Source organism: Hyperolius riggenbachi, chromosome 1, assembly GCF_040937935.1.
Source record: "Hyperolius riggenbachi isolate aHypRig1 chromosome 1, aHypRig1.pri, whole genome shotgun sequence".
In the NCBI taxonomy this organism is placed as follows: domain Eukaryota; kingdom Metazoa; phylum Chordata; class Amphibia; order Anura; family Hyperoliidae; genus Hyperolius; species Hyperolius riggenbachi.
In genome coordinates, this window is record NC_090646.1 from 471,425,363 (window position 1) to 471,445,406 (window position 20,044).

The 20,044-nt window shown below is 42.2% G+C and overlaps 1 protein-coding gene and 1 long non-coding RNA gene across 2 annotated transcripts in view; one reads left to right on the plus strand and one right to left on the minus strand.

Annotated features, from left to right (window-relative positions):
• The window catches only part of PES1 (pescadillo ribosomal biogenesis factor 1), a 94,981-nt gene that overhangs the window by 62,778 nt on the left and 12,159 nt on the right, over positions 1-20,044 (minus strand). The window contains exons 3-5 of the mRNA XM_068240569.1: positions 17,795-17,948; positions 14,766-14,875; positions 12,700-12,871 (exon numbers count right to left, since the gene is read on the minus strand). Of these exons, the coding sequence (XP_068096670.1) occupies positions 12,700-12,871; positions 14,766-14,875; positions 17,795-17,948 (436 nt within the window). The remainder of the gene's footprint in view (positions 1-12,699; positions 12,872-14,765; positions 14,876-17,794; positions 17,949-20,044) is intronic.
• Positions 13,306-20,044, plus strand: part of LOC137521407 (uncharacterized) — a 91,396-nt gene continuing 84,657 nt past the window's right edge. The window contains exon 1 of the long non-coding RNA XR_011022118.1: positions 13,306-13,414. This is a non-coding gene — a long non-coding RNA (uncharacterized lncRNA). The remainder of the gene's footprint in view (positions 13,415-20,044) is intronic.

Consider the following 20,044-nt stretch of genomic DNA (forward strand, 5'->3'; position numbering starts at 1 on the left):
AGTTGAAAGCTTGGCATCTTTTCGTAATGGCTAATGGAGTAGTCGTTAAACAGCATTATTTTCCGGTCCTCATGCATCAGTGCTTCTTTGCGGGCTTTGAACGCCATGAGCAGCTTCTGTTTATCTTTGTAGTCCAAATAGCGTTACATGACCATACGTGGTGGCCTTTTATCCCCCTCTCTCTGTGCGGGGCCTACTCGGTGCGCTCTTTCCGCTTTGCATGGGCCTGGTATCCCCAGCAATTTCAGGCAAGGTTAGTTCACAAAAGACATCAATATCTGCCATCTGAACGGTCTCTGCAGGGCCCACTATGCGTAGATTGTTACGGCGTGATCTGTTCTCGAGATCCTCTAGCCGGTCATAGAATGCTGCATCATGCCTGCGTGATTCATCTAGTTGTATATTTGCGTCTTCCAGATCAGCTTCTGCCCGCTGTAGACGTCGCTCGGCCTCCTTTAATCTACTGCTGTGCTCCTGTAGTTGCTTGTTAATATGCCCCATAGACTTCCTCACTGCTCCCTCTACTATGGATTGTAAATCCGGTGCGATTAGCTTCCCAACCTCTCTAGCCAGAGCCGTGAGATCTGTTCCCCTCATACCTCTGAAGCTCTCCTCTTCCACACTGTCTGTCTCCCATGTGCGTGTTGGAGAAGGCTGGTCTTGCCGTTGAGGGGCCGAGCAGGGTTTGCCCGCCGCCATCTTGGCTGCTCTTGCTCCCTGCGTGCCGCCCGGGTGAGGTAACTGTCCATCCGATTTCTCCCTGGCTTGAGGATGCCTGTCTGTACCTGGTCAGCGGTTTCGCCGGGTTTATTTGAGGCTGCAATGTGCGATTTTGGGTGGCTGGCAGGGAGCGCCTGTTCACCGCCGTCCGACCATGTAGGCGCCGGAAACGGAAGTCCTTTCAGCACTTCTAAAGAAAGTGAGCAGTGTGGGATTCTGATTTCATTCGGTTTTCAGTCTGACTGTGATTTATGTATTTTTTTAGTCGATTAAAAGCATAAAGGAAAGCTTAAAAAGCTCCTAAACACAATTATGGAGTACTCCTAATTACTGGTGTATATGAATCGAGGGACACCTGAGATGATATTACCCACCACAGGAGACACTTGGCATATTTTCAAACAAATGAAAGCAACTTATCAATACTGTAGTGTAATCATCAGAAATAGCTACTATAAGGACAAGCTTAAAAAACTGAGTATTCCTAGAATGTTGCTAAGGCTATACCATGCAGTCAGTCAATGAAGTTACCATTTATCTATTTTCTCAGTCATGGTAAATTATCTGTACGTTTATAGCAAAGATAAAGGTTTTATATATCAAGAGTTGGGATGTAATCATTTAGAGCCAGCTGCACTGACAACACCCCCCTCCCCCCAAACAAAACAAAACATACAAAAAACAAAACAAAAAAAAACTGAAGATGAAGTTTGAAAAATTACAGCCCCACATAAAAAGCTTCAAGACTGCTCACAGTGTAAGCATAAAATATGAAAGACTGGTTAATTTCCTCTGTGAGCCTTTTGCAGTTAAATCACTAGTTCAGAGCACAGAACTCTATACTTTGGGATTTGGGTGGTCACCAGTAACCATGGCTTAAAGAGACACTGGAGCAAAAAAACAATTATGATATGATTTGTATGTGTAGTACAGTAAAGAAACAAAACAGAGCCGAAACATAAGTCTAATATTGTTTCCAGCACAGGAAGCGTTAAACTCCAGTTATCTATGCAAAAGGGCCACTGAGCTGCACGACTTTCAAAGTCGCAGAGAGCTCTGTCTTCTGAAGCTAATTTTCTCAAGTGTCACTGTATTGTTTTTTTTTTCCTGCAGGAGGACAGTTCAGAAGTTCACTAGCCTGCTCTGTAAAATCATTTAGAATGCTGAGTAGTGTGTAAACTGCAAATATTAGAGAATTATGCAAGGTTATAAAATAAAAAACTATATAACTGAAAATAAAAATGAGAATATTTTCTTTGCTACCGATGTTCTAGTAATTATCCGTACTACACAACCAATCCATTATATTATAATTTTTTTCGCTTCAGTGTCTCTTTAAGGGCTGGTTTACAGTCATTGTGCTGCGTCAGAGCACCAGTTGCTACCTGATATGGAGCTAAAACAAGGCAATGGCAATGCATCCATTGCAGTGCACAATGAACTGCTGCATGCATTTTCATTGCACAGTGGGTCCATTGCCATTACACTGGGAAAGGCACAGACTTTGCCTGCCAATGGATGCCCTAGCAGGGCGCATTCACTGTAAACTGAAAACAAAAAAGACATACTGAAGCCTTGAACACACACTAGATTAAACTCTGCAGACGCAGGCTTTAGGGGGCTGACCCAGAGCAGAATTTAGCATGTGTACAGCTGCCCCAATAAACTGTAGTGATGAACAAAGGCATTGTTCACCTCCTTATCTCACCCCTCAAGCAGTCGTCCCTCCTTCCCACCCCATAGCAACCGTACGTATTGCTTGTTAGTAGCCTAGCGATGCATCTGCAGAGTATAGATCCCTACAGGCAACAGCTATTGCGAGAGTTTAAAAGGAACCTAAACTGAGAAGGACATGGACATTTCCTTTGAAAATATTACCAGTTGCCTGACCCTCCTGCTGATCCTGTGTCTCTAATACTTTTAGTGGCCTTTAACAAGCATGCAGATCAGGTGCTCTGACTGAAGTCAGACTGGATTAGCTGCATGCTTGTTTTAGGTGTGTGATTCAGCCACTACTGCAGACAGAGATCAGCAGGACTGCCAAGCAACTGGTACTGTTTAAAAGATAACATCCATATCCCTCTCAGTTAAGGTGCTTTACTCATAAATAACATTTTCTAAATATTGCACACTGAAACCTTGTTCTGCAGAACTCCTTTAATGTAAAATCTAAGAACAGCATTTAGATCTGCATTAAAGAGACACTGAAGCGAAAAAAAAATGATATAATGAATTGGATGTGTACTATGAATAATTACTAGAAGATTAGCGGCAAAGAAAATATTCTCATATTTTTATTTTCAAGTATATCGTGTTTTTTCTAACATTGCATCATTCTCTAATATGTGCAGATTACACAACACTCAGCATTCAAAATGATTCTTTCAGAGCAGTCTGAACTAATGACCTCTCCTCTGGCAGAGGAAAAGAAAACAGTTGAGATAATAAAAGTCAGATAACAGCCCTCTCCACAACTTTGAAAGTCTGTACAGCTTAATGGCTTTTTTGCATAGAGATAACAACTGGAGTGTAACGATTGTGGAATTCTCTCCGTGATCAGCGCACAAGACGTGCGCTGACACTGCGGAAATCCTCCACAAGCGTATAATTTGAGGGAACCCAGCAAAAGGTGCAATACACCTGTAGAGGGAAATTCCTGTCGACAGGTGGAGCTGTGGAGTGCAGAGGAACAGCTCCTCTGCCCTGCCACAGACGCCAGACAGGAATTGTACGAAGGGACGAAACGCAGGGCAAGATAGCCCTGAAAGAGAGAGATCAAAGCGACAGAGGGTATGTGTGTCCACCAATCTAGTCGCCACCCTGCGACGAACACACAACCATGAAGATAAAGTGAGAAGGCAATCGCCAGAGATGGCGATTGCTAACAGCGACACAAGACCGAATAAGCACAGATGAGGAATGTATGTCCACCAATCTAGCCGCCAACCTGCGACGGTGGACACACAGAGGAAACCAAGTGAGAATGCAATCGCAAGAGAAGCGATTGCGAAAGAGAATGAGCACAGGGATAGAATGTATGTATGTGCCCCAATCTAGTCGCCAACCCGCGACGGTGCACACACAACAGCAGCTATGAAGCAGGAACGCAATCGCGAGAGAGGCGATTGCCAGAGGTGACACAAGGCTACAGCAAGGCAGAGCACGAGAGTAGCAAAGGCACAGCAAATCATAAAATGAGAAGATAAGGAAAATAACAAACGCTAACTAAACGCGAACACCGCACTCATTCGCAACAGTGCACGCGTTTATGCGCGGTCTCCGCGTGTTAAGCACAACTGAGACAAGCACGCCTAACTAACAACCGACAGACAAACATGAAACAGAGGACGCGAGCGATTGCTTAACGGTTACCTCACCGAGCCTCCAGCAAGCGTTCGTAGCAGACAAGACAGATACACGAAAACAGGAATAAGTGAGAGATACGATCCACTGCTCTTTCCGCCAGAGCGAGTGCGATCCAAGTATAGAAACAGAGCGAGCTGGATCCACTGCTCTTTCCGCCAGAGCAAGTGCGATCCAAGTACAGCAAGAGAGATGGAGATCAGATGGATCCACAGCACTAGCGCAAGGCGAGTGCGATCCAGACAAGACAGATCAGATGAGATAGCTGGTAGCAACCGCTGCTCCAGCTATACTCCATGAACAAAGATCAGAACGACTTCCTGTCGACCACCGCTGGGACAGGACAACCGCAACAGACAAACAAAACAGATATGCAATTCTAACTGCACTAGGGAACCTGCCTAGTGCAGTCCCAGGAATTACTCTAGGCTAATCTTCAAACAATACGCAAGGCTGACACTCCAGGAGTGTTTCACAGGACTAACCCTTATGACCAGCACAGGTCTGTGATATCACATGGTATATATTGAGCAAGCCTACAAAGGATGTGGCTAGGCAATCTGCATGACAAACGTATGCAAATTCCTCAGCAGCAAGCTGCAAAACTGACAAAAGGTCTCTCTTCCAGAGACCTGCAGAATGCAGACCTGAACAGTGGTCAAAAAGCTGCCTGCCTGCGCAGGCAGCCGAGCGGATTCTCACATGGAGTTTAACTCTTCCTGTACTAAAAACAATTAGACTGATGTGTCTGATCTTAAGGTTTTATTTCTTAGCTGTACTACACACACAAATCATAATATCATATTTTTTTTTTTTCGCTTCAGTGTCTCTTTAATAGAGAAACACAATCTTTAGTGAAAACAACTCAATTTTAAAAGCCTATTGTACTATGAAATGTATTCAGGATCCAGAGGTAATCTGCTAATGTCAATACAATATAGTGGAAACAGTTTAAAAAAGTGGTAAACAATGGTTATAATAGTAACTTAGTAGTAAATTGTGCTTCTGTGTGCTTAGTATTGGCAAAAAGGTCATTATAGTGCATGTCTCTCCACAGTATTCCATCAGTGCCACCTAGTGTCTAAAGTGCTCAACTGCTTATGTAATACGTTTTCAATCACCTTTGTATTCCATCCACGCCACCTAGTGCTTAAAATGTACAATTGCGTATGTAAAATATTTCAAAATCTTGTACTAAGCACCTATACATTGCTTTGCTGGCCAACAAGAGAGGCTCCAAAAAAGCATGTTATTACTTAGTATTCCGGATACTATAATGCACAGCTGATTAAAATGAAGCAGATTTAATTGTCGCTACCGTGACTCCCTGCATAGACAAGTTTGTTGGTAATAAACAACCATTCATTCTAAATTGTCTTAACCATATGTCGGTGCTGCTCAAGCCTTTTCAGATTTTTTAATGATTAACCTCCCTGGTGGTGCATTTCTGTCTGGAATTATGAGTCAAAAGTGGTACATTGTTTTTTAAGTCATAACACACCAAAATATGCCAGAATAAAAGCCTGGTAGACTTTCTGCATATGAATAAAAGACGAACACAAATTTGTTGAACTAAATGTATGCAGAGACTTAAATTGTGAAACTGTACAAAAAGCCAGGCTGAGAGTAGTGAAAATCCAGGCAGATATTAGTGCAGGCAGAAGAATTAATGTATATATTTATTACACAATACACTCACCTAAAGGATTATTGGGAACACCATACTAATGCGGTGTTTGACCCCCCCTTCGCCTTCTGAACTGCCTTAATTCTGCGTGGCATTGATTCAACAAGGTGCTGAAGGCATTCTTTAGAAATGTTGGCCCATATTAATAGGATAGCATCTTGCAGTTGGAGATTTGTGCGATGCACAACCAGGGCACGAAGCTCCTGTTCCATTACATCCCAAAATGGTCTATTGAGTTGAGATCTGGTGAGTGTGGGGGCCATTTTAGTACAGTGAACGCATTGTCATGTTCAAGAAACCAATTTAAAATTATTTGAGCTTTGTGACATGGTGCATTACCCTGCTGGAAGTAGCCAGGTGGTGGTCATGAAGGGATGGACATGGTCAGAAACAATGCTCAGGTAGCCCGTGGCATTTAAACGATGCCCAATTGGCAGTAAGGGGCCTAAAGTGTGCCAAGAACAGGGGCAAACCCAGGATTTTCAAGGGAGGATTCCTGAAAGGTCTCCTTCAGCCACACACAATACAGTATAATAATATAGTAGGACATTATGCAATTTCCCATCCGACTGACGGGATCTGACATTTCCTGCTCCCAATCGACAACGGGATCGATCAGGAGCAGTTTGGATACAGATAATAATGAGGACAGACAACATTGCTAATGAAGGGGATTGTGAAGCATTCACACAGCAGGGGCACAGGGCTGTGCTCATACCTAATTCTGTTAAGTTCCCCAAGGGGGCAGTGCTGTGAGCTGCAGGATACCTGCTGATATTCTGGTGTCTCAACTTGTGCCTGTCCCCAGACACTGCAGCAACCCTGGTCTGAGGGGGGATTCTGGGCAGCTGTAATCCCCCCTGCGTTTGCTTATTAAAGAAAACATCCCCCACACCATTACACCATTGACTATCGAGACTCATCAGACCAGGCAACATTTTTACAGTCTTCAAATGACCAATTTTGGTGAGCTTGTGCAAATTGTAGCCTCTTTTTCCTATTTGTAGTGGAGATGAGTGGTACCCGGTGGGGTCTTCTGCTGTTGTAGCCCATCCGCCTCAAGGTTGTGCGTGTTGTGGCTTCACAAATACCTCGGTTGCAACGAGTGATTATTTCAGTCAACGTTTCTCTTCTATCAGCTTGAATCAATCGGCCCATTCTCCTCTGACCTCTAGCATCGACAAGGCATTTTCGCCCACAGGACTGCAGCATACAGTTTTTCCCTTTTCACACCATTCTTTATAAACCCTAGAAATGGTTGTGCATGAAAATCCCAGTAACTGAACAGATTGTGAAATACTCAAACCAGCCCATCTGGCACCAACAACCATTCCACGCTCATAATTGCTTATAGCACCTTTTTTCCATCCTGACATTCAGTTTGGAGTTCAGGAGATTGTCTTGACCAGGATCACACCCCTAAATGCATTGAAGCAACTGCCATGTGATTGGTTGATTAGATAATTGCATTAATGAGAAATTGAGCAGGTGTTCCTAATAATCCTTTAGGCGAGTGTACATACGGCTCACTTCTCCCCCAAAAGTCCAGGCTTTAAAAATAAGTCCCCCCCCCCCCACCACCGACGTCACGCCACCACCACCGCTCTGATTGGGTCCCCGGAATAAGAGTGGGTATGTGGAGATCCCAGCGGCCAGAATAGGCTGCAGATAGCCGGGGACAGAAGCTGGAGTGCTGCTGCGCAGCGCCGATCACGCGCGGGACTCCCATTTTTTTTCTGTTTTGAATTCCCTTACCCCGACCAGAGCTCGGGCTTACCGCTGGGGAGGTTAAACATATATATTTACATTTACATTTGCAGCAAGCTAAGGGTTTTTTTTTTTTTTTTTAAAAGGACAGCACATTAGGGCTCAGCCACACTATAAGCGCTTTTCTGAGCGATTGTAATTGATAAGCGTTTTCTGAGTGCTTTTTAAAAATCGCTCCCATTCCCTTTTAATTAAAAATCGCAGTAAAAAGCGACACGATCGCGGAAGTGTGCGCTGTTTGTGTATCTCTCCAGCAACCGCTAGAGAGATACGTAGAAGGCGCACTTCTCTTGCGTAGACTGGAGCCTACTGACGTAAGTGAAGGGACCCGGTTCCCGAAGCTGTGTGCAGCGGAGGACGGCGGCGTGGGAGTGATCTGAGCGGATGGGGTGGGAGGAAGCCCCAGGTATGTATAAATTTTTTTACTATTTTCAGCTCTGAGTCCCTGAGTGGAGTGTGTTCATCTCAGTCAAAAGTGGAATCTCTCTTTAAACTGACTGCGAGCTTTAAAAAGGAATCTGAAGTTAAAATAAACTTGATATAATGATGTTAGGATCCCTCCTGTCGGCTGCAACCAAGCAGTTTTGATTTCTCTGCCTGCATTTGGTTGCTTGGTTTTGATTGCATTTGCAATGAGAGTCATTGCTATTTGCAATCACTCTGCAGTTCAGATTAGCTCAGGATGTTGTCATGAATCCGCCTATGGCTTGCTGTAATTGAACTGCAGCCAGACAGCTGTGGATTTCTTACATGCAAGTGGTTGCATAATCTGGCATGCATTGGTCATGAGAATCCTGCCCCTTTCAGGAAATGCCGGCGGATTGCCCGCCGGGCGATTTGGGGGCTCCGCAGCCCTCGTTGAGCGGCGGGGATGCGGCGGATTACTTGGGAGCACTGAAGCTAACTATAAGGAAGCTTTTGCCAGCGAGGGCCACAAAATATTGTATCGAGGGCCGCAAATGGCCCGCGAGTTTGAGACCCCTGCACTATCCAATATCACCCAGCTGCATAGTCTTGTTTGTTCTGGTGGTACTCTGGCTTTCTTAGCCTCAGCTCCTATACCTTGCGTCTCCAAGGCCTGGGTGTAACCAAAGTCGGGCAGGTGTTATTTCCTCACCTCCCGTTCAAGCAGGGATGTGCCACATAGGTTGAAGAAGGTGGTGATAGATTGGGGTAAAGTGGCTGAAAATAAGCAGGAGATCTGCCAGGCACTACAAATGATTTTTGTGTAGTACAGCTAAACGCTGATTCACACAGCAACAGCTTTTTAAGTGCTGGTGATTTTAACAGCTCTTGCCAATGCAATGCTATGGGGAATTTTTACAAAATCACATTGCTCCAGTGAGGACACACACATAGAATCACATTAGCAAGATCTTTTAAAATAACAAACCACTTCAGACACTACCTATTCAATTAAAACATAAAGATGTTATTCGACTGGAATCAGCTTTTCCAAAGTTTTTATGGAAGTCAGGGAAACCCAGAATAGCTTTAATAAAACTAAAAGCAACCATTTCACATTTAGGACTCAATTTCCCGGACATTCGTTCATATAACCTTTCAGCATTATTTAGACATATTAGAGATTGGATGGGTGATACCTCTTTTTATACACCTACAAAATTGGAAAATGAGATATTGATCCCATTTTCATTCTTAGGAACACTCCACACGTCTCAGTGTCAATTGCCTCAACGGATTAAGAATAATGTTTTGATAAGAGACACACTTATAACATGGAGGGAAGTTAGAAAACATTCTGATCTTTCTGCCTATCTCTCTCCCTTAGAGAACAACTGACACCCATGCTAACCTAAAAATAAAAAACACAAATATAAGTAGATAAATACTACTTCTACTTACATAACAGATGTATTGTGCTATCCATGTAACGAATCCTGTGAATTTTACAAAGGGAAAAGCAGAAAATCCTATTCTAAGCAGTGGCCATTTTGCCAAGCTAATGCTGACATCATAGCCTCCCTGACTCTTGTTTTCCTCCCTCCCTCCTCTTGCTCTTTGCGTATTAATTAGCTGCCCTCCTCCCAGAGTCTTCAGACACTCCCACTGAGGTGTATACTAGCAACTTCACTGTCTTTTTGTTTACACATCCAATCACTGACTCACCTCAGCCTTGCTTGTAAACACAAGTAATCAGAGGGAGTTTCTGATAAGCAGCAAGGCAGGGAAATAAATGGAGGAGGAGATATATATATATATATATATATATACACACACATATACATATATAGATTTACATAGATAGATACATAGAGAGAGAGAGAGAGAGAGAGAGAGAGAGAGAGAGAGAGAGAGAGAGAGAGGTGTGTGTGTGTGTGTGTTTGGCATTAGGGCCAGTGCTCCTAAAGTATGTCATAACTCCAAACCATAAAAGCAGAAAAAGTTTTGCAAGTTTTGAATGCAGGATTAGCATCTTTATCACTTAATACACTCAGACCAGTTGCTGTTGAAATTAGATTTTTATGGTGACAATACCGCTTTAACGCCTCTTAAAGGAAACCCTGGATTCCCACCTGGTGACATGCATGGGGCCTATGAACAGTGGGCAAATATGGGAATCCACTCAGTGGGGGACTTTCTGTATCAAGAAGGCAGGGTGCTCGCCTGGGAAAAAGCTCTCTCATCCAAAGAAATACTCACAAATCACGCCTTTTACTTTACTCAATTGAGAAGTTATATAACGGCGAAATCTGGAGGCACGGGGGTGATTAAATCACATGTAGGTTTCAGCAATTTGATAGGCAATCTAAAATACAAACAGTACCAATCATGGATTTATACCCAACTTAGAGAAACTCAACCTAAAAAGAAAAACTACTTCCAACAACTTTATAAATGGGCAGAATTGATGGAGATCCCTAAAGATATGTTAGATCTCGGTTAGCAGTTAGGTCAGCTATGGTGGGAGAAGATTGGAGGGAAATGTACCTTAAAACTGTATTTAGGGCTTATATTCCCATTAAAGGTCCATATCGCCATAATGGATTAGACTTGTCAGCCTTATGCCCTAAATGTGGCACCCTTCACCTAATTTGAACCACATGTTGTGGCAATTAAGAGATGCATTAGCTTTTTCCCAGGAGATCTCTCGGAAAGCAAGGACAGTAGAGCCTGTTTTCTTTTTGTTCCATACTATGGATAGATCGTCTAGTGACATGGCTCCCCCAATCACAAAATGGGAACACTTTCTTTTGGCAGCCAAAAAGGCTGTTATGAAGAAATGGCTAGAACCCACAGCACCTTCTTTAGGGGATTTAAGATCAATTCTTACCCATATCCTTCACTTTGAGAGGTTGTGAATGGAAATGATAAAACCAAAAATAATTCCGAAGTTTTTCAAGACTTGGCAGCCATTTATTGAGCACTCATTTACGAGAAATCAAATAGTCACTTTAATGAAAACTTTTGAAGATACTTCATGGTACTTGAAAGGCAAAATTGGGGGATACCTGGGTCGTCTGGAGATATAATCAGAGAGAGGAGTATAATTAACATACTCCACACATTAAATAAGACTTCTTTTATCTGGGGTGAGGGATCAAGGGGAGGAGAGAGCGGAACTTTATTTTATTTTACTTTTTTTTGCTATGGTTTACTATTATATACTATGTTTTAGGTCATGTGTTTTTGGCCCTGGTCTACGTCATGATGGATAGTTAAATTAGATTATGACAGCAAGGAAATATCTTCTAGACCGGTTATGATGCCCCATCCTATTGGGGGACCTGTCTATATTCGGATAATATTCTATGTGTTGTAATTATTCTTCTGTAAAATGATACATTCTTTGCAACTATATGAATATGTCTTGTACATCTGATAAGGATACCTATAATGTAATCTGCATATTAGTTACTTTGACTGTTGCAATTCAGTTGCTTTGATACCTTTACTGGGCTTCTGTATCTCCCTTGCTGTTCTAAATAAAGAGAAGTAAAAAAAAAAAAAAAAAAAAACACAAACCACTGAGAAAGGCTATCGTAGCGTGAATCAGCCCTAAGAAATAAAACATTAGTAGCACAGATAGGAGTCTCATATTGTTTAAGTACAGGAAGAGTGAAAGGGCAACTGAAGTGAGAAGAGTATGGAGGCTGCCATGTTTATTTCATTTTAAACAATAGCAGTTGCCTGGCAGCCCTGCTGGTCTGTATGGCTGCAGAAGTGTCTGAATAACACCAGAAACAAGCATGCAGATAATCTGTCAGATCTGACAATGTCAGAAACACCTGATCTGCTGCATGCTTGTTCAGGGTCTATGGCTGAAAGTATTAGAGGCAGAGAGTCAGCAGGGCTACCAGGCAACTGGTATTGTTTAAAAGTAAATAAACATGGCAGCCTCCCTATACCTCTCTCTTCAGTTGTCCTTTAAGAAACTTCACTTCTCTGAGCTCTGCTATAGTCCTGTTTTCTGAAGCACTTAGCTCAACCTGCCTCATCGTTTCTTGTTTGATCCAGGTTTTACTGCAGGAAAGTTCAAAGGGTCATTAGCTCTGCTTCATAGTATAAAATACAAGGTAGGTTTCTAAACTGCAAATGACAGTGCAATGCAATATATATATATATATATATATATATATATATATATATATATATATATATATATATATATATATATATATATATATATATATATATATATATATATATATACATACATATACATACACACACATACATACACATACATACATACATACACACATATACATACATACAAGAAAATATGAGACTTTTCTTTGCTACTAATGTTCTATGAACTGGCTGTACTACACATACAATCTATCATAAGTTTTTTTTTTTCCCCCACTTTTAGTGTCACTTTCCGAACCACATTAGCCCATCACTAGTTTAACACCTGCAGACCACATGCACAGTAATGTTTGTAAAATTCTCGCAACATGTAAATCTTTACTGATCCAGAAAGGAAAAGTAATCTCGCGATTTAGAAAATAATCTGCTCAGCACAGAGGTTCATAGTAAAGAACAAAACTATGTATTGCTGCATGTGGTATATTTGAAGCACTCAGCTGCAAACACATATCTAAACTGCAGAGTTGTAATGCAAAATTACTTATATAACAGTGACCATGTGTAAATGACCCTTGCAATACAAAACAGCTCTGCTGGCCAAAACTCACCTTGCGCAGCGAGCGAGAGGTAATGACATAATTCATGAATTCTACAGAAAGCCTACGGCACAGCTGTATGGTCTGAACATGGCATTTTCCAGTCCTCCGGAAGGTGGAGAAGAGAAAGCTCATGGAGAGAGCATCGTCTACATCTCTTAGAGCATCAATAAAGGTTGGATACCTTGAAGACAAAACGGTAGATGGCATTAATGCATTCCAAATTCTAATTCCGGATCTTAAGACATTTTATTCTTGGTTTGCAGCTATAAATTTCCCATACACAGCAGATTATTATTATTTAGCATTTATATAGAGCCGACATATTGCGCAGCGCTGTAGAGTATATTGTCACTTATCACTAACTGTTCCACATAGGGGTTCACAATCTAGTCCTTACCATAGTCATGTTTATGTATGTATCTTGTAGTGCATGTATCATAGTCTAGAGGAAATTTAGGGAGAAGCCAATTAACTTATCTGTATGTTTTTGGGATGTGGGAGTAGCAAAAAAGTTTCTGTACCGTGTTAGCCAACACTGGCTCCAGCCTGCTGATCACCTGACACCTAACGGATAAACAGTAACCAGCACAACTGTCATCTTCGTGTTTACCATTTATCTGCATCAGTGTTTTACTTCAGCTTACATCTGGAAATATGCCTGAAGACTGAAGAAGTGGACTAGATCCCAGAAAGCTTGCATCATTTAACTATTAGCCATTAAAAGGTATTATTTTTTTACAATATGTTGTTTTTTTTCTACCTATAGAATATGGGATGTGGGAGGAAACTAGAGTGTCCGGAGAAAACCCACAAAGACACAGGGAGAACATACAAACGCCATGTAAGGCCAGTGCACACCAAAAACCTTGAGCAGATCTGCAAAACGCTAGAGGTTTTTGAAGCAGATTTCAGAGCGATTCTAGGGATGTTTAGAGCGGTTTCTAAACATGCCTACTGTTTTTTGGAGCGTTTTTTGTGTAGCAGATTACAAATATTGTTACAGTAAAAGCTGTTACTGAACAGCTTCTGTAACAAAAACGCCTGGAAAACCGCTTTGATCTAGCGTTTTCAGAGCGGTTTTCCACTTTCCTATAATTTAACATTGAGGCAGGAACGCCTCAGAAATCTAAAAAATGCTGCAGTCCTAGAGTTTGCGTTTGTGGAAAAAAACTAACCGCTCTGGTGTGCACCATCCCATTCACTTTCATTAGCCAAGCGGTTTTCCCCCTGCAAGCGTTTAAAAAAAAAAAAAACGCTCCAGAACCGCTCTGGTGTGCATCAGCCCGTAGATTTTGTCCCGGCTGTGATTCAAACCCAGCACAGAGACCCAGCACTGCAAGGCAAGAGTGCTAAATACTGTGTGCTTCCTGGCAACCAACAATACAGTGGTGAACTGCACCCCCAAAGCATTTTCACAGCCTGCTTTTAAACACACACAGTCTTTACAAACTCCATGCAGAAAGTGCCCTGGCTGAGATTGCTAGCACTGCAAGGCAAGAGTGCTATATACTACACAACCGTGTTGTCCATCTAGAGGCAAGTTTGTGACCCTTCATGGATTCGTGGAGATTTAAACGTTGCTCATTATAAATAATATTGGGTATTTAAAGCCTTGTCCCCACTTGTGCATTGCTGATCACGTTTACAGCTAAACACAGTGTATGCAACACGCAAGGACACCAGAAACACATAGACTGCACTGTCTGATGTTTCCATCCATGCGTTGTGATTCAGTACAGTATCACAACACATGGTTGCATGCAACTTTGTCTGAGAGCAATGCAAGTGCCTTGTATGTTACATGCAACGCACAGCCACCTGCGAAGCAAACCAGGCACAAGTGGGGTCAAAGCTTTAGGAGCTGAGCCTGGAGATTTACACAACACAGTGCAATTTTATACCATAAGCAATCTTTAATCTTATGTCAAGTGTCATGAAACATACAAGGATTGGATACTCCTCCTGCACATTGAACAGAAACTATATTCAGTATACACCACAGCGAAAAACCTGTAATGCAAACCACTTAATTTAATTCCCAAATATTTGATTTAGAGCTGAAGAAAATAACTTACCGCTCTTTTATGATATGATCCAGTTTATATGCAGGCTTGTTCTCTCGAATTCTGTCTACTGCATCCCATTCCTGTTTCCCATAAGCTTTACGAAGACGGCGTACAAATACCTTTAAAAAATAGTTTAACTGTTACTAACATGCCATGTAATGCGCATCATCTGAATAGACAGTGAATTTTGAGAATTGTACCAGTATACACTTTGTTTCTGCACTGTGCTTCAGCATGTATTAGCAGACGCTCAGAGCATATATCGGTGGTAGGGAATTTTGATGCCATGTGACTTGTCTGGAAGCAGATCAATTTGGTGGGCACCAGCTTCAACTTTTTATAGCCAGACAATGGAGCCGGAGCCAGTGATTAGGAGGGTTAAGATTAGGGGTTAGGCTAGGTTTACAACTAGGGATCAGAAAGGTGAAAACGGGGTGGGGTGGGGGATTACCTATAGACCTGGCTAGCTATTCTGGGGACACCTATAGACCTGGCTAGCTATTCTGGGGACACCTAAAGACCTGGCTAGCTATTCTGGGGACACCTAAAGACCTGGCTAGCTATTCTGGGGACACCTATAGACCTGGCTAGCTATTCTGGGGACACCTATAGACCTGGCTAGCTATTCTGGGGACACCTATAGACCTGGCTATTTATACTGGGGACACCTATAGACCTGGCTATTTATACTGGGGACACCTATAGACCTGGCTATTTATACTGGGGACACCTATAGACCTGGCTATTTATACTGGGGACACCTATAGACCTGGCTATTTATACTGGGGACACCTATAGACCTGGCTATCTAAACTGGGGAAACCTATAGACCTGGCTATCTAAACTGGGGAAACCTATAGACCTGGCTATCTAAACTGGGGAAACCTATAGACCTGGCTATCTAAACTGGGGAAACCTATAGACCTGGCTATCTAAACTGGGGAAACCTATAGACCTGGCTACTTATACTGGAGATACCTATAGACCTGGCTATCTATACTGGGGGCACATTTTTTGGGAGAACTGCTGCCACATTATCTGTATCTTTGGGGAACCACTGTTGTCAGATTAAGTATTTTGGGGAGCCGCTGCCAGATTATGTGTATGTTTGGGGAATCGCTGCTGCCAGATTACATCTATTTTTAGGGAACCACTAATGATGGGAAATTGCATCTAATGCAATTTCCCATCAGATAGATAGGTCGTAATTTCCAACAGATCCGATAGACTTTCTGCTCATTTTTCGGATCGATTTTATCACTTCTATGCAAATCGTTCAGAAAAATGATCGGAAATCAGATTGGACCTGTCGGGAATTATCTATTTGCCCCATCTATCGGATGGGAAATTGCATGGTGCGTACCAGGCTTTAGATTTAGATGTCAGGGAGAGACTAATGCTGGGCATACACGGCATTTTTTTTTCTTATCGAGCTGCTGATGGCTCGATTGATAATTTCCGACAGGTCCGATCAGCAAGGCGCTCGATTCCCCGCTCGATATCCGTGGGCGGACAATGCGGCTCGATCCGGCACATAAATTTAACCGTGTATGTCAAGCATTATGCTAGGTTTAGATTATCAGCTAGTCATCAGTTATCTTCTACTCAGAATTAGTGCTAGAGTGGCCTATAATTCCACATGGCAATACAGAACAAAGTCTTTGTTACAACAACTAGTAAATGTGGGTGCCACCAGTGAAATATTCCCCAGAGTTCGGGGAACACTGTCAATATCACATTTGTTCAAACACATCATACAGTGAAAGAACCCCATTTACTACTTAACCTTTAATTGACAATTCTCACAGTTCGAGTCACTGTCCACAGTCACAGATTTTCACACTAACCACTCGCTAGAGTCATAGAAGTCAAAGATAAATACCAACAACTAGCTAGATAAATACCAACAACTAGCTGGAGGTGGCGAGAATGGGAAAACAAAACAAAAAAAAACAAAAAAAAGGACCAACAGACATCATGAGACCAATACGAATACCTTAGAAATTAAAAAGTATACCTGAGACAGGGGGATATCAAAAATTAATACATACCTGGGGCTTTCTGCAGCTCCCTCTGGCCAGATCGCTCCCATGCCGCCATCCTTCAGCCGAGGCCAGTCGGCACAGGCGCAGTCAGGCTGTTCGCATTCCCTCGTCTCACTCCCGTGGCTGGCAGCGTTCTGAGTCTGCACAGTACTTTCACGCAGGCGCAGAACGCTCCCTGCCACGGAAGCGCTCACAGCCAGCCTACGCAGTATGCCCTGGACCAGAGGACTTCAGGGGGCAATTTACGGAAGTTTCAGGCAGCGGAGGATGGTGGCGTGGGAGTGATCTGGCCGGAGGAAGCCCCAGATACGTATACATTTTTTTATATCGCCCCCGTCTCTGCTTTCCTCTAAGGTTTTTAACATGATACAACTATTAAGACTATACTTATGTTATAGGGAGAAGGGGGTTTGTGTGAAAACTTAAGAACGTTGACAGGGGCTTTAAATATTCAAGAAGCAAACCTTATAATTCTCTGAATTGCTATTTCTAACCCAGGACTAAACAGACAGTTTACTGGACAGGGTACAAGGATCTTTCAGAACCCCTTGCACTACAGGATTCTTTGGCATGTATTGAAAAATCACTGCAGCAAAGTAGAAGTACCCAGCCGCACTCCTCTGATCGCAACTGAGGTGCAACGGTCTAGCCACGCAGGTGTATAATGTAAAACTTTCCATATAATACAATTCATGTTCAACAAGGACCAGTAGATAGGCGTCAGATACCCACAGTCCATAAAATGCCTGCTGGCCACCTTGTATAGCAAGTCCGTGAGGGAGCAGAGTCCAAAGTCCACAATCCGCATGTGTCTCAAATCATGGCGACAAAGACACTGGCCTAATGCTGTTTCGGGCATTTGCCCGTCTACAAGCCAATAAATGTGCACTCCATGTGCTGATCTTTCTGGAATATTGAAAATCACTGCACACAAACTATATGGATAATTTTTATACATTTTTAGAAAAAGTACTACACATTTCTCATACTCACCTTATATTCTCTGAATTTTGTTACAATTGGTTCATGCAGCAGAAACTTGATGTCCTTCAAGAGATAGAATGTACGAGGGGCTGTAGATCCTTTGTTGACTTTTTTCTTATGTTTGGGCTCATGAGGATAGATGCCCTTTAGAATACAGAGCCGCCTAAGGAAAGGATAAAAAAAAAAAAAAAAAAAAAAAAAAAAAAAAAAAATCAAATGCAGCAGCTCTCTTCACAACAGTGAAAGGGCAACAGCAAACTTTGTATTCAATGCAAAAAAAAAAAAAAAAAAGGATTCAAGGCTGACTAATTCCAAAACTGAACAAGCACAAATTTGAAAGCAATCATGTTGATTGGTGTATCGTAAATTGTAGTAATAATTCATAATTCCAGTATTTGTATAGCGCTTTTCTTTTGTCAGACTCTAAAAAACTTGCAAGGCAAGCAATCGCTGGACTTAAATGGAAATTCAGCTCAACTCTCTTACACATTAAAGACAGACTTATACTGACTCTTTATAAACATATCTTTAAATTTTTATTAATATGTTACATATTTTCTTGTAATAATATGTTGTGTACTATACAGTAGGTACTGGCACATAAACCAAAATTTTACCCAATTATTTTCTTTATTTGGGTTGATGCAGCATGCTGAGCAGACCACAAAAATGTGGCATGCCTAATCTCAAGCCTCTGTTAGTCCTTTATGACAAAACAGCTGAGCCAGCCAGCATTGGGCCCTGCCAACTGGACAACACCACATAGTCCATGACATTTGGGGCTTTTCGAGAGGGCAGAAAGTTTTCCTGCAAAACCCCCCATCTATGTCCATGTCAAAACAACGTGCTCATTTCCACCCAATGTTCCACACTTGTGGGGATAAAGTTACAGTGGAATCTGGAAGCCCATTTAAGGCTCATACACACATCAGACCATAGTCTTTGGAAAATGAAAGATCACAGACCAATTTTACCCCCTTCCATGTAGTAGGAGAGCCATACCTACACAGTCTATTCTATGGAGCTCAACTCCCCATCAGACAGAAATCTTTGCAAGATGCTGCACACAAAGATGCTGTGTAGACATTCAAAAGATCAGTATCTGCAAAAGATCTGTTCCTGCAAAAGATCCGTTCCTGCAAAATGCATTCATAGTCTATCTGCAGATCATCATACACACCTTGTTTAACAGACATTCATCTGCAGATCAGATCCACCAGGATAGATTTTCAGATCTGCAGAGGATTGTCTGATCTGCAGATGAATGTCAGTTAAACAAGGTGTGTATGATGATCTGCAGATCTCATAGACTACGAATGCAATTTGCAGGAACGGATCTTTGGCAGGAAAAGATATTTTGCAGATACTGATCTTTTGTGTCTGTACAGCATCTGTGTGTGCAGCATCTTGCAAAGATTTTTTTTCTGATGGGGAGTTCAGCTCCATAGAAAAGACTGTGAAGGTATGGCTCTCATACTACATGGAAGGGGGTAAAATTGGTCTGTGATCTTTCATTTTCAAAAGACTATGGTCTGATGTGTGTATGTGGCCTTAGAGTGGATCCGAGACAAACTTTTGCTGCCTTAATTTTTCTGCCCCTTACATATAGTGTATTGGGTATTCCTCCCCCAAAATGCTTTTTTAAATTTTATTTATTACCTAATTGCATGTAAATGAATGTATCCACGCCCCCAACTCCTCCAGCGCCTAGGCATTCTGAGTCCCATGCTGCAAGTGCATGGGAGCTCAGCCTGGGAAGGAGGAGGTTTTTGCTGAAGCATGCTCGAAATTTCAGAGGCATGGGGACGGCGAGGGGAGGAGAGGGGAGTGGAGTTTTCACAGGCTGAGGGGTGGAGATGCAGAGCAGCTTGGCTGTGTAATAATGACAAGCAGAATATGGCTGCTCTCATTCTTTCACAGGAAGAAATAATCATGTACTGTTAGATTCACTGTGTAAACCAGCTAAACTTTAGATAAGATATATACAGTGGGTTGCAAAAGTCTTCATCCCCCTTGAAGTTTTTCACATTTTGTCACATTACTGCCACAAACATGAATTCCACGTGAAAGACCAATACAAAATAGTGTACACGTAAGTAGAACGAAAATCATACATGATTCCAAATATTTTTAAAAAATAAATAACTTCAAAGTAGGGTGTGCATAATTATTATGCCCCCTGAGTCAATACTTTGTAGAACCACCTTTTGCTGCAATTACAGCTGCCAGTCTTTTAGGGTATGTCTCTACCAGCTTTGT